The following is a 26345-nucleotide window of genomic DNA, read 5'->3' as shown; positions in this document are numbered from 1 at the left end:
CACAAGATGGTCCGGGGGATCACCAGAAGGGTGAGCTGCAGCTGGATGCATCTTGGCACTCTCAATAGTGAGCTTCCTACTCCTGGGACTAGAGGGGACCATGACAGGGGGTACTGTGCAGCATCACGGGCCTGGCTGGCCTCTCCAGGCGGCAATTCCCGAAGCCCCTGAATGAACTCGTCACGAGAGTCTTAAACTCAGGGATGGTCTGGCTCTTCTCCAGACAATACAATAGCGATCCGCACTGCAAGCCTAAAAAAGTAATCTCATAAAGTATGAACTCCAAATTTGGTTTTAATTCTGGCACTAAAAATGGACTAGTTGGGAACACCCTCATTAAATATTAAGAATTGCTTTTACTTGACTTACACTGACAGATACAGGGGGAGAAAAAGAAAGTATCACAATTAAAAGTTTTATTTAAAACGTCACAAAGTTTCGGGGGGGAAAATGCAATACCTGCAAACTTAAAGGCAGGTCGTGAATTCTGGTAGCCAGTGTTCGGATTTCTCTGTCAGATAAGACACCAGATTGGTCGGTATCAACTTCATCAAAAACTTGAGATATATTCAATGGCTGAACTGCACTCATGAGGTAATAAAAATAAGAGAAGGCAAACTGCATATCCTCAGAATGGCGCACTTTGTGAAATGATGTCTTGTCAAATTCTTCAGGGAACCTGTACAGATACAACACACAATGAGCTCGGGATGTGTAAAATATACACGGTGCCTAACATCGGTGGAGTTAGCATTTGTTTCCTTCCCACTTATTTAGACAATACCTTCAACATATGACTCCTCAAGTATTAGAGCCACAAATTTAGCACGGCAAAGATGTAAATTTCAAGCAGCCTTAGCTGTGAGCACATGCAAGCAACCCAAACACAAGCCAGGCTTACATGTCTTGCAGTTCTTGCATAACTATTCGGTCGATCATGTGAGGCATGTGTGCAGGGACTTTCCGAGATGTGAATCCAAACTTGCTATTCAAAATTTTATTTACGTATCGGAGCGAATCTGCAAATGTATCTTTCAGTTGTCTCCCAGTATGTGTGCTATCAGTAAAGTATGCCAATTGCATTTTCAATGACTCTTCTTCCTGAAAAGAGAATTCCACACAGCACAGCGCTATGTTTAGTGCACAAGTATACTCGGTTAACAAGAGATAGAGGTGCCATTTTATAGAATGTGGTAATGACTAGTCACTAACGATCCATGAGGGGCAAATGAAACGAGCACTCACACGTCACTTAAATGACACTAAGAGCAGGACTAAACTGGAATCCAGTGAAAGTATCACCAACATCGGCTTGAGAACAACAGCTGTAGCAGGAAGGGGATTTGCCAAAGAATAGTCATTAACCAGGAGATGTCACAGCCATTCAATACAACATTTAGAAAATTTACTTACAAATAAATTTGATAGTGTTTTCATATCAAGCTTTTCTACTGGTGATTTCAAAGCAGCAAGTACTTGACTTTTGAACACACGGACTAAAATACAACTGGTTTCACCATATAATTGTGTTAGTATTATAAGATGTAAAGAACCCTGTAAGAGGTAAAACTGACTGAATGGGCAAATATTGGCAAAGAATATGAACACACTTTACAAAGGACACAACAGAGTTGCTTCTCAAGCTATAAAAACGTAAAGAAGTTGACGATAACTGGTGTTGGTTAGCCTGTGGCGAAACAACCAATCGTGGATACTATTTGTAGAAGTATGAAGTGGTACAACATTTCAGAAAGACATATTGAAATTTCCATGCACTAGACCCTTTAACCTAGCAATTCTACCTACAGAAATAAAAATATCCTCAAGAGTAAGATATGTGTATGAGAATATTTATTGCAACACTACTTGAAATTGCAAAACACTGGAACTAACCTGCAGCTGTTAAAAAGAACAATGGCAGTGACATGGGCAATTTGCCCACATGTCACAAATCAAAAGGCAACTGCAGAGCAGTATATGTATGGTGTAACTTCACTGTTTGCAAAACAGAAACCATATGGTTTATATGTTTACATACCTATAGAAAAATACTGAAAAATACCCACCAAATTATACTCGTGATTATCTCAAGTGGGGAGATAAGGAAGGAAGGAGGGAGACCTTTCCCCTTTTTACTGTATCTCTTGTTACATCGCTTGCAATTTCTAACACCAGCCTATAGTACTTTTGCAATTAAAACAAGGAAAAACAGTGTGAAAATAAACCTAGGCACAAACTCTGCATTCCTTCATTCAACAATTAATAAATGCCTCCTGTGCCAGGTACAAGACACTTCCTGAAGACAATGAAAGGAGTAAGACATAGTTCCCCTCTTCATCCTCCTTTCTCCCAGCCTGACAGCCACTCATGGCTGGGATTTGTTCACAATCCCACAGGAGTTTTCTAAGTCTGTTAACTCCTACCCACACTTCAAAGGCCAGCTCACAGGGTACTTCCTCAAAGATGTCTTTCCCAATACCTCCAGGCAAAGTTAAGGAATGTTCCTTCTGGATTCCTTGCACACCCCTCAACAGAGATACCTGTCACATTGCTACAATTATTCGCCCACAAATCTGTGTTCCCGACTTGCTCTTTGAATAACCATTAGCAGCGACTGTGTTCTAAGCATCTTGCCTTCCTCAGCTGTTAGCAGTGATGGCACTCGGGAGACATACAGACACCACAGCTCGGTGGAGGCAGTGGTTCGGGAGGGAAAGCTCTCCTACTCTGACGCTTGGCTCACACGGACTAGCTGTTGTGATGTCGGGGAAGCTAAGGAACTTCTCACCTTGGTTGTTTTCATCAGCAAAGCTGGAAAAATATCAGATCTGACTCATGCAGTGCACACAAAAGCATTTTTTGAAATCACAGCATGGCAAGTAAAGATACCATTCCTGTTCTACCGCTTATTCAGGTTATGCCCCAGGCAGAATCCCTTGCTCATTTTCACAATAAGACCGTTTTCTAAACTGTAAAATGGGGATGACAATCTGTAGGAGAAACTGCTATAAGCTATTTTTATTATTAGGGTTACTGGGACAATAAATGAAACCACCTAAGAAAAGCATGTAGTTCAGTGGTTGGCACAGAGAAGTGTTGGACAAAATGTAGCTGCTATTAGATTATTATCATTTAGCAAGGTTATTTTTTCCCGAGTATGGGAAGAAACAAGGCTGGATGTCACTTACATCAAGAAGGTCTTGGAAATACTTTTTTTTCTCCCATGGCAAAAAGCCCAGGTAACTGTCTGTGTAATGTTGCAGTTTTCTTCCAGGTAATACTTCATTAAAATCTATGTGATTTTCAGGATTGTCCTTAATTCTGTTTTTCTCTTCTTCTTCCCCTGTGATTTTGTTTTCTTTGGGCACATGCATTTCCAGTGGAACCATCAGAGATGAGAGCTTTTCTTTCCACACACTTCCGCCACCTACTTTTTGGGTCTGAGTTTCAGATCTAAAGCTTGCTTTGGTTTCCAAGTCCAAGGGTGGATTCTGACGCTGGTAGTGGCCAGTGACTTTCATTGTCACTGCTGGAAAAGCTGTCCTCTGTAACATTTCAGATGCTCCTAAGCTGTTTGGCAACATGCTTTTGTGGACCTGTTTTGCCAGTGGGGCCTCCAAACTATCATTTCTTTCACCTTGGTTTATTTGTACTTTGGCATCCTGTAAGTTCATCAAAAACGATTTCAGCAAGACTGACTTGGACAGGTTGTATCCTTTCACAGTGATGTCTCCACGTTCCAATTGCAAATCCAGGTTACTGAGACGTAACTGGGCCTCTTTTGGAAGGAGTGAAATATTTACCAAGGGAATTTTCACCTCCTCTTGGAATCTCCCTGTTATATTAACATCATGTCTTTTGAATTTTGGAAAGCGTTTCTCTTCGGGAACATCCTCAAATAGGATTTCCGCATCTGGAAGAAGTGTTATGGGGCTAACCAAAGTTTGGTAAGACCTCTGGGTCGTAGAATTCAGTTTTGGTTCCTCTCTTGTGTCAACCTCTACTGCTATCTGGATTTTGAATTCTTCGTCTTTTGTATTTTGAAGTGTGAGATTAAAATGTATTGTAGTCGCATTCATTCCACTGTGCATTATGAGGTGGATGGTTTTCCACTTATTGGCAATAGAAGCATGTCGAATTATTGGGTTGTCACTATAAGCGCCTTCAATTCCCCTTTTGGCTATTTCTGCAAAGCTGAAATAAGGCAGGTGCTCACCTTTTGGAATAACATAGTGTGTCTGGTTTGCGAGAAGAGTTACTTTATATAATTCATGAAAATGATCTAGAGGAAAAAGCACAAACGTGACTTAAAAAACATTAGGCACTTCCCTTCCCTTTCCTTCAAATCTTAGAGTCTGAGTTTTTACTAAGAGTGCCTTTAAATGGACTTCAAAGTAATCAGAAATTCTAATCTAAGAGCTACAGGTAGAGGGCTCATTTTACTATCTGAAGCCATCACAATTATCAACATGGAATGTTTGCTGAGTCTGCCTCACTACCAAGATACCACGCAATTCTTGACAGCAAATTCCAATGGTCAACTTCCATCTTTTTGTCCATTTGAAAAAATACAACTTTCTGCCAAAACAACCTCCATTAATAAGCTATCAACAAGATATAGTATTCAAACTATCCTTATCTAATAAATTATTGGTCTTTTGTTATTTCCAAATTAAACCATCATCATGTATTTTTCTATGAAGGTAAATCAGCTTAGTAAAAAGAAAAATCAGACTCAAGCAATAAAGGAAAAGATGTAGCCTTAGTGTCTACTATTTTCTAAAGATCTGTGTCCTTCACTTTTAACTTACAACTAGTTTGGATGCAAAGCTGGGAAACGGATACACTGAGAATAATTTCTTTAAATAATAACAACGAGCCAAAACCCTCTCTACTTATCAAGGAGTTTTATCCCCTTATCCTTCTATATTTTTATGGCAATAAATATACCTTGCCCACAGTCGCCAGCATCAAACCCACAGGACAAGACATTGCAGGCTTGGTCACAGAACTTATCAGCGAGCCAGGAATTTGCACAGCCTTGATTGCAGTAAGAGACACTGTTCATTCCTCCTCCAAACTGCCAGGGCTGTCCAACTCCAATACTCCCGGTTCCTCCGCCTCCTGCAACATAGCGACTCCCTCCACTGTTACCTACAGAGGGAGGAGGAAAACAGAACCTTGTTGCACTTGTAATCTTAAAAAAGAGGTGGTTCCTTATTTCTTAATAGTGTTTTCAAGGTGGATGCCCGAGTTTCAGTCAGAAAGCGTTCACCTCATTCTTTAGTAAGGTATCTCGTGTAGCTTAAGAAGAAAACAAACTGAAGAGGGGGCATTACTTGACTGTGGTCTGGGCACTTACTATCTGTGCAACCGAGAGGCACAGACCTCAAAACTGCTCCAGGGGACATGTGTAGACATGGAGGGAGGAACAGGGACACAGGAAGAGGTTATTCCAAAGACTGTGGCTGTCAGAACTGCCCGAAACATGACCGACATAGGTGCTAACTTCGTTATCCAATGTGCACGTTCTAGTAGTGGCTGAATTCTCTGGGCTGTAGGGATCCACTCTGCACATCTGTGTGTTCTCCCTGCAGCTGCTTCTATTTCTCAAAAGAGCATCTGATAGATCTGACTGAAACACAACTTGAAGTTTTGTTTCCTCCAGTACTCAACACTTTTCCAAATCTGTTTCCTCATATGGAATACGGGGATGATAACATCTCTGCATATACTCTCTCTTTCTCAGGTGACTAAGAAATTAAGGTGGATAATGGATAATGTTTCATAAATTAAAATGCTTTATAAATTGATGGCAACAAATAAAAGTAAAGAACTTATTGTTACCAACAAGTCCAAATATAAGCATGTAAGAAAGGGAGAAGAAATGCTGAGGGGACGAGACATTTATTTCTTTTGCCATCTCTTTAGTCACGCACTGACCTATGTATAGCCATCTGCTGCTGAAAGCCACCAGCCATGAGCTCCTATGAGAACCAGTTACAGATGTCCTTGCTCTCGAGGTTACGTGATTAACGGTATTCCTGATTTCCATATTTTCAATAATAAGATGAGGCATTTTCAAGTGCCAGGCCAACATGGGAAAATGCCCTCATCGATGGATAGTATGAAAAGCTGGATCACACAGACACGAGTCATCACCTCCAGAGTCTCTGGATTACTGATTGTTTTAATACCTGAAGAACGTTTAATTCACTGTCCATGTTCACTAATGATTAGGAATGAAAAAATTCCATAAACTGAAGCAAATTACATTTGAACACATCCTTACCAGAGCAATCACCACCGTCCCAATCACAGGCTGAATTATTACAAGCCTTGTCGCAATAGCCGTCTTTAATCCAGGAACCCGGGCAGCCCTCAGCACAGTTTGGCACAGGCCATGTCAAATAAACCTATGATAAAACCAGAGAGAATGTAAAACGGTTTCTGACACTTTTTAACTCTCAAATTAGGATTCCTTTAAAAAAAAATAAAAATGGAGCCTCTAGCAAAGGTTAATATTTTCCACGGGCTGACTACATTCATTGGCATAGTTTGCTTTTAGTTTGCTTGCACCGGTAGTCATTTTCTAAGTTGTATTCTTTTGGCAGTTCTTACTGAGCACATTTACTCTGTTCCATTCCTCGAGGAAAGCAGACCAGGACTCAACTCATGGATTGTTTCTCACACCAGGGTCTTATAATACATTTTGAAATAAAATAGCAACATGTCAGACTTGAATGTGAGTACAAATGCATGCCAAAGCAGGTGGAAAGTATACCACACAAGTCACTGCTTTCCTGTGACAGCTGTCATTAACTCCCGAGTGTATTTATGCACGATCTTGTCTCAAGGCTGAGAAAAGCTGCAGATGAACACTAAACACCCTAAGCATAAGATTCTGTGATAAATTAATCAGTGCAGCAATCTGAGTTGTGGACTCACCTGCTTTCAAAATGTGATACGGGACACGGTTACTTTTGAAATGAAAATCATTAAACGAAGCATGCTCCCCTTTTGAAGTCTCCATGCTTTTTGCCCATTCCATCTGTTTGGAAACTAACTAACTCCTACTTGTTCGTCAAAGTTCATTTCCACTCAGCTGGGAATTCTTCCCGGTTCCTGTCTGATTTCAACCTCCTGTGCTCTCACTCCTTGGCACCCAGGGCACACCTGCCGGAACGGAAATAACTGTACAGAGTCACTGATTTTGTGTGTCTCCCCTGTGAAGCCACAGCTCAACTTTGCAGCTCTACAATCTGACACGGGTGAGGCCGCTGAACAGGGGGACCAGAGAATGAGCACAGCAGGGTGGCATAAACAGCGACAGAAAAAGTAGCTTTGTGCATTTACCACGTACAGTTGCAGAGTTCTATCACTTACAAGCTTACGGTGATAAGCCTCCAACCTAGCAATAAATGCTTCTAACAACGCTACGGGGTATTCCTCTTTTCCCCATTATGCAGGCAGGAAACACAAAGGTCAGGTCATCGCCCAGCACGGTTCTAAACAGCTGGCACCCAAGTCTGTGCTCATAACCACTTCCCCTTCCTGCCTCTCAAAGACACAGTGAGACCAGCTGCCTTCCGTGAAACTGCATCCATGTCTTTAAGCAATAAATTGAGCTAACTTTCTATCTTGGTCACTTTGCTGACACTGTAACCAGGGTTTTGTGTTTCATAGTGATTTTGCTTTTTCTGCTGCTGTTATAGTAGAAAATTTAGAGGGCTGGGTAAAAAAAGTGGGTTCTGGATATCTGAGAATGTAGAAAAGTGAAAAATTACTAGGAGGTAGCTTTCTTTCTCCCAAATTGTTAACTTTCCTGGGCTTAGCACTCAAAATACTTATTTGATCAAATCTGAATAGTAGTATATATACTGATTCCTGATTTCCCGTTTATAACTTCTAAGTGACTTACAAGCTAGACATCGCTTCCTCTTGGATACTCACCTTCTGACCTTTGGAGTGACTATAAAAATCATCCGGCCAGACATCCTTCCCAAACATGACATCGTCGTTCAGGTAAATAAACTTCTGAGACAGCCCCTCGATGCGATGGATGTGACTTTCAATAGCTGGTGAACTAAAGGTGGGCAAGTGGCTCAAATTCCGGAAAACATCCTTTTATCGAAAAAAAGAAAGAAAGTGGGTGAATGAGTTATTTTCTTTTTCGAAGGGAGGAGGAAGTGAGGAAAGAATAAGATAGGTAGAAATGGAAGTGAGAAGGATGAGGGGAATGAAATTAGGGAAAAGTAAAAGACAGAAAAAGAAACCACAGCCCTGTAATATATGAAAAGTCACGTACCTGGTGTGTCACTATTGTCACTCGAGGATTATCAAGGTTCAGCCACGATGGAATCTGCCCATTGGTGACAATGAAAATATTCCGAACCCACGGTGCGTGCCTCTCGATAGATCGCAGCGAGTATCTCAGTTCTTCATTATCTTCAAAACGGCTGGCAGAAACGTCTTCATCCTGCTTACACTGAGAAAAACATTTGGCCCGTGAAGATCTAAAATGTCCCTTCAGTCCCACCTCCTCCTCCTGCCCTCTCTACTCTCAGGATGCTCTGGCAGACTTTTGAAGACCCAGTCTTACTTTTAAATATTACAAAACCTACAGAACACTCAGCATAGTTAAAACAACAACAAAAATATCTGATATTTCTTTCCCACACTTTTTAGAAAAGATTCTTGGATCTGATTCTAGTCACTTCAATTAATATTAACCAATGGCAGTGACGGGAAAATTACAAAAGTTCCAGTCAACTCAAGCCCTCCTCCTTCTTCTAATATAGTGACTATACATCTTTAACGATCTAAATCCTCGATTTGGGTTTTAGAAGAATCTCTGTATCCCTTACCTGGCTGATGGCACTCAGATCCCATAATAAATACGCAGGACTTATGGTCAGTTCTTTTCCATCAATGGTCATGTTCTTCTTTGTCTGCTTATTCAGTTCTTGGAAATCTTTGGGGTTATTCAATTTTAGAAGGGCTACACTGGCCTCTGAGTACAGCTGCAACTATAAAATAAGAAGAGGGTTACCTGTGGAAACACTGAGCCCTAAAGAGACACCTTTAGATTCCCAGTTTGATCACTGAACTTTAAATATATGTATAATATAGAATATATAGTATACATAGTATACATTTAAATATATATCATATATATTTAAAGATGAAAAGTTTCACATATATATGAAATAGCAAGCCTACATCTCAAAAAACAAGAAAACCTAAACAGGCCACTTTTCCCAAATTAATGGAACAGACCAGTTATTAAAAACAAGGAGTGGTAGGGGCTGTGGCAAACGGGACATCGTAGGCCACATCTGAAAGCTGTGGCCACTACCCAATGCCACCCAGTGCTGTCAGATTTCCTGAGATCAGAATCCCTGAGAATTACATGAAATCTCCCAATTTTCAAGGCCGGCTCAAATGTTTTTGATTGTCATATATTTGAACAAAATACATCTGGTCACCAGTTTGTGCCCTTTGTTCTAGAATATTACCCACTTCCTTATTCTGGGATTAAGCCCTACAATGTAACCACTGGATCAGTGGAGAGCAGGTCTGCTGGCAGGGCGTCCTAGCAGTTTCTGTGCCCCATACCTAGGAGGAGTGTCTGGCAGGGCTGCTTACGGTGCTTCTGATAGGACAGGTGGATAGAAATGAGCAGGAGAAGGAGAGACCCAGCCCCAGTTAGAAAGCTCCTTGCTGCAGCTCCTACTTGGGTCAAACACCTCTTGCAGCTTCCCTCACTTAGGGCACCAGTGCCTTACTAGCCCAGCAGGATTCCAGAATCACACATGCCCCTCAATCAAAGGAATGTATTGTAAGAAGCTAGAAAGAGAGAGAAACCATCCTGCAAGAGAACGTAAAGCCTGCTTCTCAGGGCCATGGTAATGAGTTCAGGCAACCTTGGGCGAGAAGGGAATATGAAACATGCCAGCTGGGAGAATGAGAGGTGCTGGTGAGGGAAAGGGGGACAAAATCCTACCCAGAGAAATAAAAACTCTCACACAACGTAAGGAGGGGCTGTTTCCCTCTCTTGGGTCAGCCCGCTCCCAGAGTGTACTTGCTTTTACTAATAAACTTCTTGCTGTTCTACAGTGCACAAACTCTGTCTCTTGACTGAATTCTTTCCTTCAAAAAGACAAAGAGCTGAGGTACGATGTCATTCCCGGTAGCACTTCCATAGGAAAAGCACCTTTTGAAAAGCAAAGCTTTTGAAGTGGTCGTAAGCCTAAGAGGGAGCATTATAAGCATCAACACGTGTTAGGAACAGGCTTCCCCACCTCGATCTGTTTATGTTATAACTCTGTATCACAATTTCCTATGAAAAAGGCCTTTCAGAACTGCAAAGGGCAGGGAGAGGACTGGAAACCACTAATCTAGGACAGCAAAATCCTTCTGTTGACCTGGCTTTTCTAACCGTGCCCAGGGCCTTCTTTTTTCATTTGTAAAACGGAAGCAAACACAAATTATTATGGGCTTATTCTGAGCTCTTGTATTTGCAACATGACTATACTTCGCTCACCTCTCAAGGGTTCCTCCGGTTACGTAGGCCAAAAAACTAGAGGTTAGAGTTAGAATTTTATTTATACCCTCCCCCCTTTTTCTTATGCAGGCCATTACCTCTTAATACAAACTGTATGTGGGTGTATGTGTGTACGTGCTGGTGTGTACTGTCTTCCTATCTTCTTTCCCCTTGGCAGTGCCTGACATACACTCAGCACTCACTGAAGGGCAGCCTGCACTTCTGTCACCACCCAGCCTAGGTGCGGGGGGCAGACAGGAGGAAGGCCATGCAGGGCGAACAGTTTTCTGTCTGTGTGGTACCTACACAGTCTCTCTCACGACCCACTCCCAGCCTCCTTGCCCCTACTCTACCTCCCACAGTGGCTCCCACAGCACCTGTGAGGGCTCCTGAGAGTGCTAAAATCACTATTCTGGAATAAATAAATGTAGTGCTTTAATATTCTAATTTAAAATTTAATGAGGAACTAACCTTATCTTCATCTCTTCTTCCAAACTGCTTTTATTCTTGAAAACTATTTTGAAATTTCATAGACATTTTCCTAAGGTAACTATATAGTAATTGGAAGAGAGATGAAAAGTAAGGAGCAGAAGGGAATACTTATATATATGAGAAAGATCGTCTACCGCTGTAATCAACCAAGTTTTGAGTGGTGAAAAAGGTGGGGAGGAGGTCTCCTGTGCTAGCCACTAGGTGGCGCCCTAATCCCGGACACCTTAATTACTTTTCAGGAAGAGAGACAGGAAGCCGTAAGGAAGAGTGGTTGCAACAAGAGCCAAAAGCTGAAGTTCTTAGCTTGTCAACTGCCTCCATATACAGATTCTTACTTGAAATTATAAGTTTATCTAAATCCTTTAAATCACAAGTTTCTCAAAGAGAGAGCAACTTTTAGACACCTACCCCTACAGACCCCTTTACCCTTTGCTCTTTTTAAGCCATTGACATTTCAAGACGTTTGTTACTGTAGCATTACTGTGCTAAGAATGACTGACTGAATAAAAGCACTTAAATAGTTTTTGGGTGTGATCCCTTCCAAATAAGTGTTGACACAAAGTGCTGTGAGACCACCTCGGCTGTAGGTATATGGGGGCAAGGAAGGCTTTGCAGACAGGAAGCATTTTGGCTGGGCCCTGAACAAAGCAACCATTCTCCCAGCAGCGAGTAGGAAAGCCCATTCCAAGAAGAGAGAACAACCTGAGCAAAGGGCCGGAGGCTCGCAGTCAATGGTGTTTGCAGAGAACTGGGACAACTGTTGCTGAGGCCAGAGCCCCGGCAGGGATTGTACTGGTGCCGAGACTGGGAAGGGAGGCCGAGGCCAGATTGAGAAAGATCTCCGGGTAAAACTCCTAGATTTCATTTTGGAGGCAGGAAGCATCTTTAGGAGGAGGAGGAGGACCCCATTCTAAGGAACACAGTAGGGGAAGATGTAATAGGTAGAGATGAGACAAGAGGAGGCTGGAGGCAGGAAAACCAGTTCAGCCACGCTGCTACAGTCCAGCAAGACATTTGGGTTCAACACAAGTGCCTTCTCAGTGGTGCCAAGGATGAGAATGGTTCCAGAAACATCTGTGAGAGACCCTCAACATGACCCAGTGACTCAGCTGTTGGGGGAGAGGGAAGGAAAAATGAAAGGGGAAGTGGATGTTTCTACAGAATATAGAAGTAATGCCTTTAACCACACTCAGAGCTTCACTGGGAGAAGCAAGCTTGTCCGGGAAGGAAACCAGAGCTCCGTGTAGCGTGTGCCACGTTACAGGTGCTTTGTGGCTTGTGAGAGGAAAGGGCTATTAGGCACTGGACCTTAGGACCTCACGGCTGAACCGTTTCACTCTCCCAGGCTCCCACGAGGCCTCTGCCAAGGCCGGTGGCCTCCCTCCTGCCTGAGCTCAGTTCTATCCCCGAGACCCCTCCCTGGGCTGTGAGTGTCTTAGGACAGGAATTACCTATTCACCTTTGTACCCCTAGTGATTATTTTGGGGCCCGGCACTTAGGGGACCACTCAAGAAATGCTTGTTGAAGGAATGAGCAAGAAGAAAGGTTATGACTATACAAACCTGCCACATACAACGTTTTGGAAAATAAAGAGAAACGCTTCAGCAGTACGATTATCCACAGGAGTCACTTTAGGCTTATGGTACCATGTTGTACTCATACAACATTACTTTGCCTTCATTGCTCTGTTTAGAGCAAAACCAGAATCCCCATCCTTACCCCTCAGAAGGGAATGGAGGAGAAGTGGGATTTGAAAAAGGTTTCATTTGCAAGACAATAGATTTGAATTCATAAAAATTTTTCTGTGGACTATAGTCTTATAACTTAGTCTTTTCTATTAAAGGTTTTCTAATTTGAGATACCTTGAGGTGAGTCTTTATGATCTGATTAATTACCACTAACTTATCTATAGAATTTTTGTATGTGATGAACACAGAATTCACCTTTTGAGAAATCAGATTGTCCATATTTTCAGCTCACTCTAAATCATCGTGTTTTCATTCATGATGGGTTTTTCATTTGTTATTTGATTTTTTGATTTCTGTTCACCTTTTCTTTAACATATGTCAGAGCAGGTAGAAAACCTTCCCAAAGCTCTCAAGTGCATTCTCATATTTTCTTTAATTCAATGATAGTGGTTGCTGAGTGGGTGTGCAAAAGAAGTTGGAGGACATGGGTTTGTCCTTAAGCTATTTATAATCTCATTTGGAGACAGTATGTTTGCATACTCAGTATTCAAGTAACAAAACAAGATAGTGTAAGATTAAATATAGAGAAGCGTAGTACCGCCTTCCATTTCACACGTAGATAGGAAATGTCTGTGTGGATCCGAGACATGGGGTAAAAGAGGAGGGCTGCACAGGATCCTTGAAGGCTGACCAGGTCGTTTGTTTCAGCAGGGACAGTGTGGGTAGGGTGAACGGCATATTGTCCTGTCTGGACTCTCTGCCCGCTCAACCCCTCTGTTCAAGACACATTCAAGGTCACAGTAAATTACAGTAATATTGTATTAATGCCCTTTCTTTTAGTGACTTCCCTGAAACTACCTTATGCACCTGCTCTTTTAAAACATGGCATCATGTCTGTGAATTTTATTCCTAAAATAAATACTTCAATAGATTAAACAAGACATTCTGGAACTGATTTAAGTTTTAGAAAATCACCAGGACATAGTAAGACCTAGTAGGTTTGAGTTATTGAATCCCTAGAAGGAGCTAATTTGTTTTTCAGTTGCATTAGCTGGCCTGGTTTTCTCCTAACCTAGTATTACCATATATAGGTGTATCAAATCACATCAGTGACAGCAACATCAGCAGGAAATAAGAATTGGTAAGCTAAACACAGTGACAGAATTTAAAGAGCATTTCTTTGTAGAATCAAGAAAACCAGAGCCTAACAAATTCCGAGCCCAGAACTTTACGCCCTTTCTTCTGAGAGAAAAGACACCCACGGTTTATAGCCTGGAATGTTTCTAACAGAATAGCAGGAATCTTGACATAAGGTCAAAAGGAAAGTACACCTACATGGACTGTGCCCTAAATCCACCAGGCAAACAGCTCTGAAAACAATAAATGTTAAGGAAAAGCCATGTCACAGGGCAGCCTCCAAAGTCAACTCTTGACAAATGGCATCACTGGTCAAGCGTGAAGAGTTAGTAAGTATAAATCCTACTACGTTAATGGCTCGGTTAGCTATTAATGAATGAAGATTTCACCTTAGGAAACGTTCCAAATGTCTGAAGCATACTCCCTTTGAGCAAAATCTCCCAGTAAATATGCAGGTTGGAGCCTGTGTGTACTCACCACATGTTAGATTTCCCCCATCTCCTCCTTCCTTTTGCTTCCATTTCCTTATACTCTAAGTTCCATCAGGGCTTTTGTCTTTTTCGTCCACTGCTATATTCGCAGCAGGTGTAACAGCCCCTGACACACAGTAGAAGCTCACTTGTTAAACAAATGATCCTGCTTCTATCTGGGACACCAGCAAACCAAATAAGACTCTTAGAATTTTGCCCAAATTAAGAGTAAGGAGTGAGGATCTCCTATAAATAGCGAGCCATCTTCACGACAACATATTGCGGCAGAATAGAGACCCTCTATGCTTCTTATGATTGTCAGCTATTCTATGAACGAAATGAACCACAAGAGAAGTCATGCATTAAGTGAGATGTGCTACACTAGTTTGCTCTATTTTCTATGCTCTTACCAGTTTTATTTTAGAAGAAAGATTTTCTGGCAATTTTGCTTTTAGTTGATTTGTTTCCTTGAATGTCAGTGGAAATCCACTCAGGAAAGCCAAATCTTGCATTAGCACTAGCCCGGGGACTTCTTTATCTGTTGTCTAAAACAAAAGGGGGAAAAACACAGCTCACTCTTGTGTCAATAGGTTGGGGAAACTTGCAGCTGAGAAAACTAGCAAAGATCTACTGTATCACATGGGCTTCAAAGTAAGAATGTTAAGATTACCTACATCAACGTTTACTAACACTAGCAAGCCAACCTTAGAGAAAAAGCAAACATTAAAAAGCCTCTCAACGTAAAAGAGCTACATTACTCAAACTTTTACTCTAGTCTGCAAAATTACTGCAAAAATACAATTAATTTAAAATCACATACCAAATAGCCCCTCCAAACTGTCTGTTTGCTGTTTCCCTTCAACATTCCAGCGTGAGCACCTTCAACTACAATAAAGAATACAATCAAATGAATACTTCACTGATGTCTGGCAGGACACTGTACAAAGCATTTTGAGAGCTGTTAAAATAATACATGGTCTCAAAAAGTGGTAGTTGGGGGAAGACAAAATTAACCTAGCCAACAAACAGGAACAATGTAAATCAGTGCATAATTAATGTTAAATTTTGCAATACCGAAGGAGAGATTCATGCAGGCAGCAGACACGTGGAAATGACAAACTGACAGAAATCCCAAATGTAGGAGACAACAGAAGGGGGATCTTGAAAACTAGGCCAGTGGCATTTAGATTAACAGCAGGGAGCCACTGTGGATCCCAGGGTTTCTTAAGAAAGTCACCATGAATTCGGATAAGGCTGACTGGAGCAGATTTGGAGGGGCAGGGGAGGTGGGGGGCAATGACACAGCCCGACTGGGAGTGAGTTCTAAAGTGACTGGGGACAAATGAGATCAGCAAAGTTGCTGCTGACATTCGGCGATCATGGAAAACAGGAGAGGTCAGAAGGCTGTAATTCTGATCTTCAAAATCGGCACAGAAAGTAGGTTCTGCAAACTATAGCCTGGCAAGATGGATTAAGATCCATCAATCCTGGGTTAAGAGTCTCAAATGTACCACGAAAGTGTAGTTGGTGAGCACTGGAGAAGAACAACCCTTCGCAACACACTGTTTATCTTCAACGGAAGCACTGAGTACTGAGGACACGAGTTCATTATGAATAAATTTATCTCTGTGGCTCTCTCCCCTCCATTGACATGGTGGGTTCTACACTGACAGATCAGAGAATTCTAACAGATGTGGTATATGTATTTGTACATAATCTCAGCAAGGTAGTTATAAACATCTCATGTCATCTTTATGGATATAATGCAGACATACGGGCTAGATCTCACATTGAGTGGAGATCTCAATTCTGATTGCAGAGTGTGAAACTATAAAGCTAGAATCCACCTAGAGAGAGGTTTTAGAGGTCTGCCTTAGGTTCTGTCTTGTTCAACAATCCATCGAGGTTTTGGAAGACACAGAGGCATGCTTGTGAAACATGTGGATTTACAGGAAGCTGACAGAGAAGCTATTACCCTGAGTAACAAACAGACTAAGTAAGGGTTTCTCAAAGTTCTTGTTATTTGGAGCAATGTGTCAAATCTAGCAAAATCAAATCTCCTACAAACAAAGGTGAAGATCTCTAACTTGGCACCCCAAACTAACCACACACGCATAAATTAAGAGACGTTTCAACATTAGCACATCTGGTGTTGTTTGTTTTTTTTAAAGACTTAAGAGTTTCAGTCAACACTGAGTTCAGTATGCAGCAACAGTGGGCTATAGCCGTATCAATCTCTATTTTGTGCTTTTAAACAGAAGCAGAGTACTTAGAATAAGAAAGGTGATACTCCCCAACACCAACCCATCAGGAAACCCTGGTGGGCTGACCTTCAGAATGTCCAGAATCCAACCACTTCTCCCACCACTCTGATCCAAGCCGCCTTCCCTCTTGCCTGAATTATCACAACTTTGGCCCACCCCAAACCCGGTCTCCATTCCCACCACAGCAGCCAGACTAATCCTTTTGGAACATAAGTCAGATCACATTACCCTCTACTCAAAACCCTCCAGTGATGCATTGGGCTCTGTCCTTGTCAGGGCTACCTAGGCCTACACCATTTGGTCCCCCATTGCTTCTTGAGGCTCATCTGTTGCCCCTCTTCCTTGTTTACTGTTCCAGTCACACTGGCTTCCCTGCTCTTCTTCAAACATGCCAGACACACGCCTGCCGCAGAGCCTTTGCACTGGCTATTCCACTGACCTCATCACTCGTTCCCCATATATTCATGTTGCTGGCTCTCTCATCTTCTCCAAGTTTTCACTCAAAATTCACCTTCTTGGTGAGCCTGCTCCTATCACTCAATTTCCCCTGCTCAATTTTGCTCGACAGCACTTAACTTCTACAAATTATATAATTTACTTGTATGTTTTATTTATTATCTGTCTCCCTCTGCCAAGATGTAAACTTGATGAGATTTTTGCTCATCTGTTCACTGCTGCATCTTCAGCATTGAGAACAGCACCTGGCACATAATACGCACTCAATAAACACTTGTTGTTGAATGAACAATTTGCAGATTGAACCACACTGAAAAGAATGTCTAACACCAGTTGACACACTTTAAAATAGAAACAAAAGCTCATTCTGGGAAGTGCAAACTAGGATGCCAGTAGAGAAGCCCCAAAGACACAGCTAAAGGAACAAGAATGAAAAGAAACCTCACACGGGAATAGGATTACATTAGTTCTATAGGATTCCAAAGGATACAAACTTAACCAGCGTAAGAAAGCTGTAAGGAAGCACTTTGTAAGTCCTTGTAAAGGTCAATGTAGTCCAGAGGTAAAATAAATTGTCACAGGAGGAAATTCATTTCCTATACACCAACGGGGATAAGCCTGACTGGAAAAACCACTTCGCTGAGGAGACCCAGGTCCAGCCGCGGGCTGGACTGTGTGACTGGTTAAGTACCGCCCAATCAGCTGAGTCTAGAACACAGTGCAGTGGCAAGAGAATCAGAGATGGGAAGAAATGACACATTTCAGGAGGAAATAAAAGGTCAACGGATCTCGATGATTAACTATAAAGAGGTTAAATGAGATAAATGCAATGTCAAGTACGGCTACAAATTTTTTCATCTAAATCAGGGGTTGGCAGCCCATGGCCAAATTCTAGCCATGGCTTGTTTTTGTATGGCCCCAAGCTAAGAACAGTTTTCACATTTTAAAAAGGTTAAATGTTAAATTCTTATATAAATGCCTACATAACATCTGCCATTTTGGCTCTGGTCCACTAACCTAAAATATTTACTATTTGGTCCTTTAAGAAAGAAGTTGGCAATCCCTGATCTAGGCAATTGAGGACAATAAAGAGTAAGTATATGGCCCACTAGAAATGTAAGCTCCAGGGAGGCAGAAGTGTGCCTTTTTTTCTTCTCTACTGTTTCCCTGTGACATAGAACAACAACCAACTCAGAGCACCGGCTCAACGAATCTTTACTGAACAAATGAATATAATAAGTAGAACAGTCAACTAGAAACCCAAGTGGGAATTCAAAAACGTTGTTCAGGTGTCTATAATTTAATACAGATTTTACTTATATTGAAATTTACAATCTTTTAAGTCTTTGCTACGTTATAAAATTAGAAGAAAACTCAGGTTCCTCTCCATAGATGTTATAACTGAGTTATAATTATTAACATAATGTCATTCCCTTTTCTGTTTAGATAAAATGTTATCAGAATACCTTCATTTAAGGAAACTGTAGTTTAACAAACAGAGCTAAATTTAGCCAAACAATAATCCGGATAACTTGTTATAATTTGTCCAAGATTATCCCTTTACTTTCCCTATAGATTTAAAACATAACTTAAATAAAAAAAACACTAAGTTATTTATACTAAATAGTCCAGGAACAGACCTATAGTGGGAAAGGGGAGATATCTGTACTTGGAAAGGTTACAATTTCCTTTCAAATTACAAATTACAAAGTACCAGGAGGCGAGTACTACATTAGATACTATTCAGGACACCAGCTGGTGAGGGCTGAGGTCTCTGCTCAATAAAGAAATTAGAAGAGAACACCACAGACTCCTGTGCAATCAAAAACTAAGTTGTAAGTTAGGTTATAAGTTCTTCCAGGAAAAGTTAAAGTAAAACAATATCATTGTGAATGTACTAGTCCAGGATCTTCTTGGAGGAGACAGAACTTGATGGGTCTGGAACGAACAGGAGATGGGCCAGGAGAGGAAGAGTTAGAGGAAAGGGAGAGGCAGCACCACACATGGTGAAGACACTGACAGCTTGGAGGAGATAGAAGGAGGCCAGTGAGGTGAGGATTGATGGGTAGAATCAAAGTAATTAAAGCTGAATCCTGAACCATACGATTTCACTGATATGTGGCATATAAACCAAAAACAACAAAAGAATAAGACAAACAAATGAGAAACAAAAACTCATAGACACAAATGATATTTTAGTGGTTATCAGAGGACAAGGGGGGAGGGGGTGGTAGATGAGGATAAAGGGGATCAACTATATGGCGGGAAGGAGAACTGACTGGGTGGTGATCACACAATGTGATGTGATTTATAGATGATGCATTACAGAACTGTACACTTGAAATCTATGTAACTTTACTAACAACTGTCACCCCAATAAACTTTAATTAAAAAAAAAAAGCTGAGAACACATAATGTAATTTATAGATGATGTGATACAGAATTGCACACCTGAAATCTATGTAATTTTACTAACAATTGTCATCCCAATAAATTTAAAAAATAAATTAATTAAAAAAAAAAGAAAAGCTGAATCCTAACCACAAGAAACACAGAGAAGTTTGTGTCTGTGAAAAACAAATGTATACTACTGTACTGTTCTCTTCAAAAAGGGAGTGAACTGATAAAACAGGGTTTTCCCATTTATTTACAGTTGTGTGCTGGACAGATTGCAGAAGAACTTTACAGAGCAGCTAAGGCATCTATGACTGGAGTCTGTGTGAAGAAATTCAGCCCGGTGTAGAGGAAATGAGATGAGTAGGGTAACAATCTAGGAATCATTTGCAAAAAAACAAAAGCAAGTAACAGGATGAAGTGAATTACTATTAATAGCTGTGGAAGTAAAAAGGAAGAATGGGTTATACAGTTCCAGATTTAAGCAGGGAGGTATGACATTGAAAGAATGGGAGCTTGAGAATAAGACTCAATGCCATAAAGGGACAATCAGTTTTCACTTCACACAAGTGAAAACACACAGAGCCTCCAAAGAGAGAGGTTCAGTGCAGAGGAAGAATGAGAGACAAGAGGCTCAAGGAGACCCAGGCATGGGGCTCAGCAGCTCAGCGGCCAAGTGGGAGGAGGGGATCTCTACGGATGCGGGTACAGTTTTATGGAAGGAATTATGATTTTAATTCTATTATCTGGCCAACTCAACTGTATAACCAGATGTTTCAGACTGTGAAGATGAATGTTTCAGGTATGTTCAAGTATGATTGCTCCAGGTATGTTCTGTCCAAACAGCAGAAAGCAACCTTGCTGAGGAGTTGTATGTTTTTTTACACAAACAAACAAACAAACAAACAAAAAAAAAAAACCCTCCAGAATAACTGAGAGCCAAGAAAGTAAGGTAAATGTTGACTACCAGGAGTAAGGTCCTGACATGAAGCACAGAAAGTGTGTGTATTACATGTGCATTTCTGAGGTTGGTGCTGAGATGCAATGGCACCTCTTTTGCTTCTCTTTTTATCTGAATCATTTCTGTTCCACTCAGAATTTTTAAATTCAAACAACCAACGATAACAGGATTTTAAAATACCCACAAAAAAATCTTACCATTCTTAGTATTGTCGAAAACAACAACTGAAACATTAGTAGAAGGGTTTTTGGGTTTTGCAACATTGAATATGTCGCTGGCAGAATGAAAAGAAGGATAAAGAGATGGCAGGTCCTTCAGTGTGACGTTGGCCGGCAGGGCTGGGTCCAGGATAAGCATTGGCACCTTAATGCAATGTGTCAGCAAACACTCCAACTGCTTCTCACTGGAAGGAAACACCAACATGCTCACAACAACTATATTCTTGAAAAGTTCATCAACACTAAAAAGCTTGTTGGTGCTACTAAATTTTCCAGGTGTTTTTCTACATCTTATAAAAAATCATAATGTTTTAATAAACAAAGAATTTTATTTCAAGAACACAAAAATTTAGTAAGTTAGCAAGTATGGTATGTAACATTATTAAACAAGTACAAGTCTAAAGATAGATATTTCAAATTTCTATTAATAAAACATGATTGCAACCAAAATGTACTAATTCAAAGTATGCAAAAATTAAGCATTTCATTACTATCATTTGAAAGATTAGTCATAATTCCTGTGAAGCCCATTATTAGGCAGATTAGGAAGTAGATAAATCCGGTTGACAACAGTGTCACCATACTAGATACAACTTACCAGGTCCAACTAGAATACAATTAAATACATTGGATATGACATGACATTGAATCAAACAAAAGCAAATGTGACAAGGTTCTAAGGTGATTTTACATGAAGTATTTGTATGTAAACCTAAGAAATACCTAGAATAAACATGTTACCTAAGTAAAAGACTGGGCAAAGGACACGGCTAAAGAATTCAAAGTGGGAGCTATGACTATTTAAATAATACATAAAATTGTCCAACCTCACTAATAATCAAACAAATGTGAAAGAAAGCAATGAAGTATCACATTTTGTTCACTAACTTAGCACCCTCAAGAAATCATGTCTCAATGTTAGTCCAAGTACAGTAAATCTATTCCTCTCAAAAACTGCGGGAGTCACTCTAAATGGGCATTCACCATTTCCTCTTTGGAAAAGCAATTTGGTTATACACACATTGGTTATAAATATCTCTCTCTCTCTCTCTCTCTCTCTCTCTCTCTCTCTCTCTCTCTCTATCTATCTATAGATAGATATCTATTTATATCTTTATCTATCTATCTATTATCTATCTATATTTTTATCTATCTATCTATCTATCTATCTATCTATCTATCTATCTATCTATCTATCTATCTAAAACAGGCAGATGCTTCTTCCTCACTACTTTACTTTCAGGAATCTAGTCCAAGTAGGAGAAGAGAAACAAACAGGAAAAACGAACACACACACACACACACACACAGAGAAATGCCACAGACCCAAATAAAACATCACAAAGTACTGACAAAAGTGAAAATATAAAAGTGCCCAACATTTAGTAAATTATAGTATAGTTACTTTATGGAATATTATACAACTATCAAAATTGAAAAGAAGCATGGAGATAATTTATCAACATAGAAATATGTACGATTGTATAAAATTTTTAAAATAGGATACGAAATTGCATTTAGATTATAATTTGTAACTATAAAACATGCATGAAAAAGGAATAATAAAACAATCATAGTTGTTGAATGAGGGAGGGCCATAGAATTGTGTTGGTTTGTTCTTTTTACTTTCCTCTCAACCTTTCTGTAACGTTGCATCATTACTTTAAATACATTATAAGGCATTTTAAAATAACAGTATTAACAGTAGTATATATAAATATATATAATTAACATAAAGAGATAATTCAGAACGTACTTCTGGATCTCAAAATTCCTCAGGAACATTTCTATGAATAACTCTTTTAAGTCTAATGATTAAGTGGGGAAGCGGCAGTTAACAGAGATTTCTGCTTTAAGTGAGGAAGTCTTGTTTTAAGAAGCTATCAGAGTCAGTTATGATTCAAATCAAGATAAATATTTCTGATTCTTGTCACTGGGCTAAATTCCCTTCCCAGTCCTCAAATATGAGACATACAACTATGACAGCTTTTAAAGATGAGGAAATATATATTGAACACATAATTAAATAATGGCTATCAATTCTATAAATGAAGACTGGGTATAAGTTAGAGTTTAAGCAGACCAAGAGAACAGTACACTAAGACAGACTGATCGGAATGATAAGAAAAACAAACCTTCTTAACCCTTCCAAGAAACGATAAAGCTTAGGTTAGCCACAACACAAATACCCAGAGTTCTCAATCAACAATAACTTGGGCGCCGCAAAATTTCCTTTCTGATGGATGCACTTAATTTGGGGGTCAAAAACTAGCCAAAGAGGGATTTAACAGGAGCAATAAATACAAAATACTGTGTTCCGAAAAAAAAAACAGTGAGAACCTGGGAGTTTTACTTCAATCCTTCAAGTTTTTATTCCTGAGACGAAAATCAAACTGCTTACCTCTTCTTAGTAGGCTCCGTTGTGTTCTTCCCAAGGATTTCTCTAAAGAAAGCAAATATATTTCATTACAGATGGACTAGTGCTAGCCCTGAATGTGAACAAGAGATAACTTACAACATTAATTTTCTTGCTTACTCCACTGGAACTAACCAGTAAATTAGGGAGTGCAATAATGCTTAGAACATTTAAGGTACATAATAAATTATGTTTCAACAAAATATGATCAATAAATATTATCATCATGTACCTTCCACAATAACGACAGTTCAATTAAAACATAATCTTTTACATTTTACTACTAAAACATGGTACCAGACTGTCAAAGCCATTTTCATATATTGGGAAGGTCTGAAATTCTCTAACACTGAATAAAACAGACTATTTGTTGCAGTATAACATAGCCAGTGACCTGCAACTGGGGCGCACCCGTAACATTTACAAAGAAGTAAATGGGGAAATTCTCAGCAAATACTCCTGGGGAAACAGAGGGGATGTTACATTGGCCAGGTCCCTAGTTCTGAGGGCTCTCCAGAAGCCCATGGTACCTTTCCCAGATAAAGTAAAATGATCAAAATTCCATATATAAAATCACCAGTTTCTAGTTTGCATACTATTTGATATTCCAAGGGGTAAAGAGAATATACTTTTTACTGCCTTTATCAAATGGGGAAAAAAAATTAACTCTGTAGGCCTGTTTCATTTTTCAAGGGAATATACATCCTATTGTATAGCTATTTTGCAGAATAAAACCTTATTGCTTGAAGATATCACACCTGGGCCTCAGACTGAGTGAGCAGGAAACCCAGCGCTCCCTTGGGAGGCTCCTCCATCTTCAGGCCTCTCAGAGACCCAGGCATCACTAGTGTGCCGCCATCTAAAACAGCTAACAAAGTGAGGCCAGGATCTTGCCAAAGGGGCCAGCTGAGTCCTCTCTAGGCACCAAGAAACAAGGGTTAGGCGCATGGCTGCCAAGCTCTTGAGATGCAGGTTCTTATTGGGATAGCACTGGGGACATCACCTCACCCTTCTGAACTGCACGGCTACTTGTAGAACTTTTGGGGTTTGTTTGTTAAAAAAATCAGTTTCACCTCATTGCTTTCTGCTCCTCTTCCATCTGTTCTCTGACTTGCTGTAGTTCCTTCAGTAGTTCCAGGTCTGTGCCGTTCACCCAGGTGTAAACCACGTCGATCGGCATGGGCAGACAGAGCCTAGGGCAAACCAAGTCCCCCCGCTTATGTGCACGTTTCCAATGCTTTGGGGAATAAGAGTATAACAGGGTTTAAACTTCGAGGCTGTGAACAAAGTCAATGAAAAGGTCATCCCACCGTGGCATGTATCACAAAATTGCGTGTTTTCACACTGGAGCTAGGGGACTAATATTTGTTCAAAACCTTCTTTACACAGTTTACGTACTTTGTGGTTTGCATCATTTGAGCCTCACAACCACCCTGTTAGGAGGCTGACAGCACTCCACATTTACGATTGTGGGGAAGATCTGAGAAGCTCACTTTAACTACTACATTCTCAGTTTTGCAAAAATGAGTAAATTGGGATACAAATGCAACCAGAGAAAAAAAAAATGGAAGCTTAAAATTACCAGAGTTATACGCAGTTCCATCATGAAGACCAGCCCTATTTAATGCAGCCCTCCTGCTCCCTGCTGCCCCCAAACCCAGCCCCTCCCAATCCTCCTGGTCCTGCTCTGCTTTCTTCTCTTCATAGCACTTATCATCTAACATATTTAAGAACTTGTGAATCTACACTGGTAATTATATGTGCCCCTCCCCTAGAATATGTACGCTCCAAGAAGGCAGGAAACTTCCATTTTGTTCCCTTAAGTACCAAACTGATTAAAGAGTGCCCGGCACATAGGAGCTCAGTAAGTATTTGCTGAATGAGTCTGGTTTCTGAGACACTAGCCCAGAACTTCCCAAACCTGCTCAGTTGTTTCCTTGTTATCCTCTCCTCAAAATAAGGAGTCAGGCAAGCATTTAATTCTTGAGTATCCTGTCTAAGGCTCATCTTGGTGTTTTTGTTCAGTTCTTACCCCTGCTGAAAGCTCTCTTCCCCTATTTTTCACCGACTTACCCAGATCCTACCCATCATGCAGGGTCTGCTCCAGACCTATGTCACAAAGTATGTGACACAGGACACAGACTTGGGATGGTTCTGTTTCAAGTTTGGTCTTTTCCAAGAAATGGTACAGTCTGGGGTTTTTTTAGGTCAAGGACCAAAGCTTACCCTCCTTTTGTCTTCCTCACAGGCCAGGCACAGGATCAGGCCCATGGCAGTAAGAAGAGCTCCAAAGCCTAACCAAAGCATCTCATCTTTGCTTCTGGTTGCAATCATATCACTCTAGGCAGGGTTAATTATATCATGGGAATATAAATGGGGTTTGGTGGATCTTTCAAATTATGGAAGGAAAAATATAAATAGTAGAAGTCACAACCACCTCTAGCTTAAAAGCAGCAGGTAAGATGATGGCAGGAGTGTTTACCCATTCACTAAGTATTTATTGAGCACTCAGTGTGTTCTAGATGCTGAGGACTCAGCAGTAAATAGAAAAAAATCCAAATCTGTGCCTTCATGGAGCTTACATTCTAGAAAGGTGAAGAGAGGAAATAAGCCAAATAAAGTCAGATGATGTTCAATGTTATTATGGAGAAAATAAGGCAGGAAATGGGGACACAACGTGTGCCAATATGGGAGGTTGGTGTTAAATAGGGAAATCAGAGATGGCCTCACTGGAACGTGGCATTTCAGCAAAGATATGAAGGAAGTGAGAATGCAAGCCATGTGGGTAACTGGGGGAAGAATGGTGCAGAGAAAGGGAATACCACATGCAAATGCCCTGAGGCAAATGCCTATCTGACATGGTCAAAGAACTGTGGTCAGTGGCAGAGACAACAGAATCAAAGGGAAGAGCATAAGAGGAGGTAGGGTCTCAGAATACTAGGGGACCCAGACCTACATGGGGAAAATGAGGAATCACCTCATAATCGGCCACCTGCACCTACCAGCCCTCCCGTGAAGGTTCACCAGCGCCTGCAGAATAAAACCTAAAACTCCTTAATCTACACCTCATGCTCTAGACATTCCAGCCGTATAACCCTTACCCAAACAGGATAAGAACTTGCAGGCTTCTGTGCCTTTGAACATGCCTCCTCCTCCGCCTACGATATCCTTTCTTTAATGCTTCTTTCAACCACTTCCTCCTTCCTCAATTGCCCACTTCCCTCATCTTCCCTCAAAGCACAAAGAGAATGTGCTTTGTACACTAAGGAGTCCTTAGCACACTGTGTTGGACTATTTTTTTAT

The 26345-nt window shown here is 40.6% G+C and overlaps 1 protein-coding gene across 1 annotated transcript in view; it reads right to left on the bottom strand.

Moving 5' to 3' along the window:
• The window catches only part of GNPTAB (N-acetylglucosamine-1-phosphate transferase subunits alpha and beta), a 61663-nt gene that overhangs the window by 13093 nt on the left and 22225 nt on the right, over nt 1–26345 (bottom strand). The window contains exons 3-15 of the mRNA XM_033117604.1: nt 24116–24235; nt 23028–23069; nt 20606–20811; nt 15154–15218; nt 14744–14878; nt 8868–9029; nt 8309–8488; nt 7954–8124; nt 6293–6416; nt 4951–5154; nt 3189–4282; nt 902–1101; nt 460–679 (exon numbers count right to left, since the gene is read on the bottom strand). Of these exons, the coding sequence (XP_032973495.1) occupies nt 460–679; nt 902–1101; nt 3189–4282; nt 4951–5154; nt 6293–6416; nt 7954–8124; nt 8309–8488; nt 8868–9029; nt 14744–14878; nt 15154–15218; nt 20606–20811; nt 23028–23069; nt 24116–24235 (2923 nt within the window). The remainder of the gene's footprint in view (nt 1–459; nt 680–901; nt 1102–3188; nt 4283–4950; nt 5155–6292; nt 6417–7953; nt 8125–8308; nt 8489–8867; nt 9030–14743; nt 14879–15153; nt 15219–20605; nt 20812–23027; nt 23070–24115; nt 24236–26345) is intronic.

Source organism: Rhinolophus ferrumequinum, chromosome 10 (assembly GCF_004115265.2).
Source record: "Rhinolophus ferrumequinum isolate MPI-CBG mRhiFer1 chromosome 10, mRhiFer1_v1.p, whole genome shotgun sequence".
NCBI lineage: Eukaryota > Metazoa > Chordata > Mammalia > Chiroptera > Rhinolophidae > Rhinolophus > Rhinolophus ferrumequinum.
The sequence above is the reverse complement of the archived record's forward strand: the minus strand, read 5'-3'. Positions and strand labels throughout refer to the sequence as shown.